The sequence below is a fragment of the Nannospalax galili genome, unplaced genomic scaffold, assembly GCF_000622305.1.
Source record: "Nannospalax galili isolate Female #2095 unplaced genomic scaffold, S.galili_v1.0 scaffold255, whole genome shotgun sequence".
Lineage (NCBI taxonomy): Eukaryota > Metazoa > Chordata > Mammalia > Rodentia > Spalacidae > Nannospalax > Nannospalax galili.
Genome location: NW_008338999.1, coordinates 6,378,362 through 6,385,883, shown reverse-complemented (window position 1 = coordinate 6,385,883; position 7,522 = coordinate 6,378,362). Strand labels below are relative to the sequence as shown.

Genomic DNA, 7,522 nt, shown 5'->3' with positions numbered 1-7,522 from the left:
ATATATATATAATTTTAGTGCTAGGGGTTGAGTCTAGGGCCTGAGGCACATTAGGCAACTATTCTTTCACTGAGCTACATCACCAGCCCATTTAAAAAAAAAAAAATTAGATTTTGAGCTCGGTGTGGTGGTGCACACCTTTAATTCCAGCATTCGAGAGGCAGAAACAGGTGAGTTTGAGGTCAGCCTGGGAGTTCTACATAGACGTTCCAGGCCAGCCAGCTACAAAGTAAGACCCTGCCTCAAAAACAGAAAAGGAAGAAAAACAAAATTAGATTTTGAGATAGGGTCTCACTAGGTTCCTCAGGCTGACCTTTAATCTGTGATTCTCCTGCCTCAGACTCCAGAATATCTGGTGTGGAACCCTCCTCCTTGGCCCCCTCCCCTATGCCCCTAGACCCCTGCCCTTTTTAGGACTAAATGCTCGTTTTGCTTCTGTAATTTGCTTGGCTCAAAGGAACTAAAGGGACAAACTGCACTGACTCCATTTTGGCTGACTTCTCCATTTCGTAAGTAGATTAGACAAGCCTGGCCATGTCAGAAGAGCCCAGGCATGTTAAGGCCTTATAAGGTATAAACAAGATCCTCTGGCCCCAAGGATAGCAGTCAGCATATTCTACAGCCCTGAAGATAGCACCCACCAATAGGAAGTCCCCAAGACTGCATCCCCTCGTGACCAATCAATTTGAAGTATGTTGGTGTGCGGGCTCCTTGGACCAATCAAGATGTGACTCTGTTATTCCCCTCCTCCCTTTGTCCAAAACCCATAAAAAGCTCTTTCCCCCTTGCTCAGGGCTCTCTCAGATAGATCCACTGCATTGGTGAGGTCGGAGAGCCTGAGCTTAAGCCAGAATAAAGACTCTTTGCTTTTGCATGCCCTCTGGACTCTGTGGTGGTATTCGGGGGCCTGTTCCTTGGGCACAACACTGGGATTTCAGGTATGTGCCACCATGGCCAAACATACATTGATTGATTTCTTAATTTATTACGTCCTTAACTGAAGATTCATTTCTTTGCCTTTTGTTATGGCTAAGATACCCCATTAGTAGTTAAATAGTGTCTGTCGTGGGTACTATCAGTTGGACACCCCATCTGTTAGTTAAGACTTCTATACACAGCAAGGTCTATCACATCTTTCAGAGCCTGTTTCAAGCCTTTCTCGGAGGATGCAACCTGCTGTACCTAATTCACATTCACAGTTTCAACAAATACATACTGAGTCCAACTACATTCTGAGCAGAACGTTCTTCTAAGGAATCAACAGTAAGATACAGACCTCAGGGGGCATAATTATGCATTACTATGACATATGCTTCAGATGTCTCTGCTAACTCTCAGCTTCTAGGTGTTGTGAGTGTGTGTGAGTATGCACATGTGTGCACAGGGAGGTTAGAAGACAACCTCAGGTGTTGTTCCTCAACCACCATCCACCATTTTTTTTTCTGAGACATTGTCTGAAACTTGCCAAATAGGCTAGACTGCTGGTGAGTTAGCAAGCCCCAAGGATCCACCCTCTCTGCCTCCAAAGGGCTGGAATTACAAACATACTATACCACACCCAGCTTTTTAAACTCATTCAATGTCTCCTCAGCCCCAGAATCAGAGATTTGTAGCACAAAAAACCCCCAAAAAACCAACACCATAATATTATATAAGGATTTAATAATGATGTTAACCAAGAAAAAAAGAGTAATCCCTTTATGAGTAATCTTGCTGTGCATGGTGGTGCATGTCTTTAATCCCAGCATTTGGGAGGCAGAGGAAGGCAGATCTCTTTGAGATTGATGTCAGCCTGGGCTACATATGGAGTTCCAGGCCAGCTGGGGCTACAGGGACACCCTAGCTCAAAAAGACACAAAAAAACAAAACAACTAATCTTAAGTTTTTTAGGATTGATAAGACAATAGTATATTTTCTTTACCTTGAGTGAGAAGTCTTCTAAATTGCTCAACTGCTTTGGAAACATCTACTTGGAAAAATTCCCAGAGGTGAATCCTTGGATAAATATCTTCCCAAATGATTTTCCGAATGCACTGAAAAATATAGAACGCTTTTGATCAGATTCTTTCACCATATTAAATTATATATCCTATGAACACATTTGTAATGATCTGTTTAGAAAGCCTGTTATTCTGATTTGGGTTGGCAGTCCTCTGCACACTTACATTCATGTGCTGATCATTCTCAATCAAAGCAGGAACTCCTTTGTCTCTGTACTTCCCTTCTGCTACATCACAGGAGAAATGCCAAAGTGCTCTATCTAAGACCCAGGCAGGCTTCAAGTGTGGAGAATTCACCAGATTATATGCAGATTCTGGGTGCTCGTGGATCCATTCACTATTAGCAGCTTAAAGAAAAGGAGATCACACATCTTGTAATTAAATTGGGTTTGAAGGTGGCATCTTAAGTATAAATAAAATAAACTGAAATAAACTATCCCCATCTACTACTCTTACTGTTCATCTTATCAGTAAGTTCAGAGTCAAAAGCAGAATCCAGCAAGGTATGTTAAGTATTTACAACATTAAAGGTGTTACTTCTTTCTTTAAAACATTTATTTATGGGGATCTGGAGAGATGGCGGTTCAGAGTGCTGGCTGCTCTTGCAGGGAACCCACATTTGATTCTAAGCACCTATATGGCAGCTAATAACCATTTGTAAGTCCAGCTCCAGGGGAATCTGACACCATCTTCTGACCTTTGTGACCACTGCATGGCACAGGTGCACTTAGAAACATGCAGGCAACACACTCATACACATAAAAATAAATAAATATTTTATTTATTTTTATGTGTATGAGTGTTCTGCCTACATGTATTTAAGTATATCTCTGTCATGCAATTCCTGAGAAGGCCAGAAGAGGGCATCGGATCCCCCAGAACTGGAGTTATAGGCTGTTGTTAGCTGTCATGTGGGTGCTAAGAATGAAAGCAGGTCCTCTACAAAAGTAGTCAGTGCTCTTAACCACTGAGCCAGCAATCCAGTACTGAATTTTACTTTTTTAATGTATTTTAAATTTTTATTTAGACAGGGTCTCCCTGTAGCCCCAGCTGGCCTGAAATTCACTATGTAGACTTGGCAGGCCTTGAACTCACAGAGATCCACCTTCCTCTGCCTCCTGAGTCCTGGGATAATTTTACTTTTCTTGGGGGGGGGGGTTCTTTTTGAGAGAGACGGTCTCCCTGTAGCCCCAGCTGGCCTGAACTTGCTAATTAAGACTTCTATACACACCAGAGTGGCCTTGAACTCACAGAGATCTGCCTCTGCCTCTGCCTGTGCTGAGATTAAAGGCATGTGTCACCACACCCAGCATTTTACTTTTTTTTTCAGTCTTTTTGAGCCAGGGTCTCCCTGTAGCCCCAGCTGGCCTGGAACTCACTATGTAGACTAGGCTGGCCTCTGCCTCCCAAGTGCTGGGATTAAAGGCATGCGCCACCAAGCCCAGCCATAATTTTACTTTTTAAGCAGACAAAACATATACAATTTGATCATTAAAAAAGACTAAAAGAGTTGGAGAGATGTGTCAGTGGTTAAGAGCCCTGGCTACTCTTCCAGAGGACCTGGGCTCAGTTTCCAGCCCCACATGGCAGCTAACAATGGTCCTTAACTCCAATTCCAGGGGATCTGATGTCTTCTTCTGGCCTCTGTGGGCATTGCACACAGGTGGTGAACTTACATGCAGGCAAAACATCATACACATAAAATAAAAATAATTAAATAAATAAAAAAGACTAATGGCCCCTGAATTCAAACTGAGAAGCATGAGTATTTAGTAAAACAAAAAGTGGTAACAGTTATTGAATGCCTACCATATACCAAGAATTGATCTTGGTAGCTAAATACAACAATTTTGCATTCCTTATTTCTTGTCACAATACAGAACATACTATCATATTCCCTTAACAGATGAAGAACTGAGGCACAAAGAGCTGAAGGTCTCAGCCAAAGCCACACAGCCAGGAATTGACCTAGGTCTCTGTTCCAGGTCCACAGTCGAAAATGCTTTGCTCAGCTGCTGAGAAGAACACGCTCATGCCTGCTCAGCTGGGCAAATGTGCAGAATTTCACAACCACCATTATTTCTTGCTTTCATTTATTTATTAAGCAATTTATTTACTAGCATTTATTTATATCTATGATAAACTCACCAGGAACACGGATGGATCTTAGAATAAAATTGAAATTGAGCTGAGCTGGGTGTGGTGGCATAAGCCTTTAATCCTAACACTCAGGAGGCAGAGGCAGGTAAGTTTCTGTGAAATCAAGGCCAGCCTGGTCTACATATCAAGTTCCAGGCCAGCTGGGGATATAGGGAGACGCTGTCTCAAAAAAAAAAAAAAAAAAAAAAAGCAACCTTTGACCCCAGCCACCCTTCGCCAAAAATTAAATTGAGCTGAGCATGGTGGCTTATATCTCTAACCCCAGTACTTGGGAGGCTGAGGCAGGAACACAAGTTCAAGTCCATCTTGGTTAACAAATAGTGAGTTCCAGGCCAACTTGGGCAACAGAGTGAGATCCTGTCTAAAAAAAAAAAAAAAAAAAAAAAAAAAAAAAAAAAAAAAAGCCAAAACAAAAACAACTACAGTTAAATTGAAAATTCTCAAAATTAGCATTGATACTGTTCCCTAGATTATCACATTCACTGAAATTCAAGGTATTTTCTAACAAGACAAAAATACAGCGATAATTCTATCTAACTGGGATTTTCCCTTACTGCGTAGGGAATGTAATCCAATGGTAAAGAGCTTATCTAGCACAGGCAGAGCCCTGGGTTCAATCCTCACCATTGAAAGATAAGATGCTAATAATAAATGATAAAGACACTGGGGATGTAGCTCAATGGTAGAATGGAGTATCCAGCATGCACAAGGCCCTGGATCGGGTCCTCTGGACCACTACCACAACGCTACCACAACAAAAAGCTATCCTGTCTCGCCTTTAAAAAATTTAATTAATTTCATCTTATTATTTATTTATTTATTTATTTAGGTCATTTTGAGCCAGTTGTCTCCCTATAGCACCAGGTTGGCCTTGAACTCACAGAGATCCGCCTGCCTCTGTGTCTCCAGTGCTGGGACTAAAGGTGTGCGCCACCACGTCTGGCCTAAAAAATTTAATTCATTAAAAAATTTTTATATGTGTGTTTTGTCTACATGTAAGTGTACCACATGTGTACAGTGCCTGCAGAGGTCATAAGAGGGCACTGGATCCCCTGGAACTGGAGTTATGGAGCCACCATATGGCTGCTGGGAACCCAGGTCCTGTGCAAGAGCATGCAGTGGTCTTAACGGCTGAGCCATCTCTCCAGATGCCTTCCTTTTTTTTGAGGCAGAGTCTCACTTTGTAGTTCTGGCTGGCCTGGAACTCCCTGTGTAGACAAGGATGGCTTTGAACTCACAGATATCAGCCTGCCTCTGCCTTGTAAGTGCTGAGATCAAAGGTGTATGCTACCACACCCAGGGCTTTTTCTTTTTTTGAAGTGGAGTCTTGTTATATTGCCCAAGCTACTTAAGCCATCCAATGGCCTCAGCATCCAAAGTATCTGTGTCATCACACCCAGCTCTACCTCAGTTTTTACAAATGCTGATTGTTTTTAATCCCTGATTTTATGAAAGAACAATGAAATGTCAAAGTAGAGTTCATCATATATAAAAATTTAAAACTAACCATAGGCTTCTAGAATGTTATAAGGAACTCAGCAAACAGGCCCCCAGTGAAATAATTTAATGGACTGAAAATTATATAACTATCACTTAAAGTCTCTAGAACGTGTCCTAGGGCCATTTAGCATATGCAGGGAACAGCGAGAGTCTGTAGCAACTCCACCAAAACTTGCTCAAGTTACTGGATTGTAATCAAGAGCAGAGCACCTAGGACAGGGTCTCTATAAGACCTGTTGGGGAGGAAGTTGAAGCAGGTCTAAGTTTACCTGACCTGAGCATACCACAGACTCTTACACTTACCCCCTCCCCCAATAAATAAATAAAATCTAAAAAATTTTAAAAAAAGGAAGAAGAGGAAAAAGAGAAGGGGAGGAAGAAGTAGTAACATGTCCACTAGATTGTGCCTCTAAAAGGCATGCCTTTGAGTCTGACGAGATGGCATAGTGAATAAAGGCTGCCACCAAACTGATGGCATGAGTCCAATACCCAAGACCTGAATGGTAGACAGAGATAACCAACTCCTGAAAGTTGTCTTCTGACCCCCACACACACACACACACACACACACCAAACAGAAACTAAATAATTTTTTTAAATGTGAAAGGCATAACTTCTCCTTACCCATTTCTACTGTTTGCAATAACAATGCCCAGAGCAGCCATGTTTGATTACAAGTTGGAAGCAAAAAGTTGGAAGTGACAGAACAGCCTGAGGCAAAGACCCCAGATCCCCACCATCACTGTGCTGCTATTTCAGTCCTGGAATGCTAACTAATCTTCTGCAACAGATAAATATAATTTCAATCTCGTTAGGCCACTGCCTAAGCAGTATTTAATTTGTAACTAATGGTGTTATTGTGTGGCTTGATAAATTGGATGTGAATATTATGGATGTCTAAGTCATTATCAATACTGTCAAAATTTCAAGTGTTGACTTAATTACAAAGTTTTCATGATAGATTATTTATTTATTTATTTAAATTAGTGGGTCACTTTATTTCCAGTCTCCAATCATTAAAAAAAAAATCTATTAAAATTTCTGCTTGACAACTTCATACACATACATATAAAGTGCATTCTGATTACTGTCATGCTCACCCCTATCTCTCTCCCATTCCTATCCTCCCTGCCTGTCCCTTTCCATAATCATTTCATTTAAAAAATTGGCATATAAGGATCTGGAGAAATGGCTCAGCAATTATGAGCACTTGTGCTTGCACAGGACCTGGGTTCAGTTCCCAGCACCCACGTGGCAGTTTACAACTGCCTGTGACTCCAGTTCTAGGAGATCTGATGCCCTCTTATGTCTCTGTGGGCTCCTGCATGCATATGGCACACATAAACTCATACAAGCAAACACACAACATAAATAAAAGAAATAATAAATAAATATTTTTAAAATTAGCATATAAGGTGTTAGATATCATGAAGTTATTAAAAATTTAAGAGTATGATTAAAAAATATAATTCTTCAAAGCATAAAAATTTGCTCCTTAATAATCAGTAGATGTGAAAAACATTATCACTGAAATCTACCTGATGACTTTATATCCATGCTCAGATGCCAAGGAGCTCAGAAAGTAACTGACTGTGACTAGTAATAATCAGATATAGAGAGATTAGAAATGCATGTGCAAACATCTTAATGTCAGTTGCATTAAAAATGAATTTTTCTGTATGAAACAGTGTATTTTAATAATGAAATGGAGATCTCTTTTAAAGTTAAAACCTCATTTAATTTTATGTCTTATAGGGTTTATACTGAATACAATATTGTAAACTGTAATAATTCAACTCTAAACCTAAAAACGTACAGCCAGTTTTGAAAGAGATGCATCTTAGCTCTGGAAATTGTTATTG

At 40.5% G+C, this 7,522-nt stretch overlaps 1 protein-coding gene across 2 annotated transcripts in view; it reads right to left on the bottom strand.

Annotated features, from left to right (window-relative positions):
- Positions 1 to 7,522, bottom strand: part of Agl (amylo-alpha-1, 6-glucosidase, 4-alpha-glucanotransferase) — an 85,822-nt gene that overhangs the window by 56,322 nt on the left and 21,978 nt on the right. For both annotated transcript variants that reach the window (XM_029563839.1, XM_008833693.3), the window contains exons 6-7: positions 2,166 to 2,347; positions 1,922 to 2,033 (exon numbers count right to left, since the gene is read on the bottom strand). In XM_029563839.1, coding sequence (XP_029419699.1) covers positions 1,922 to 2,033; positions 2,166 to 2,347 — 294 coding nt within the window. The remainder of the gene's footprint in view (positions 1 to 1,921; positions 2,034 to 2,165; positions 2,348 to 7,522) is intronic.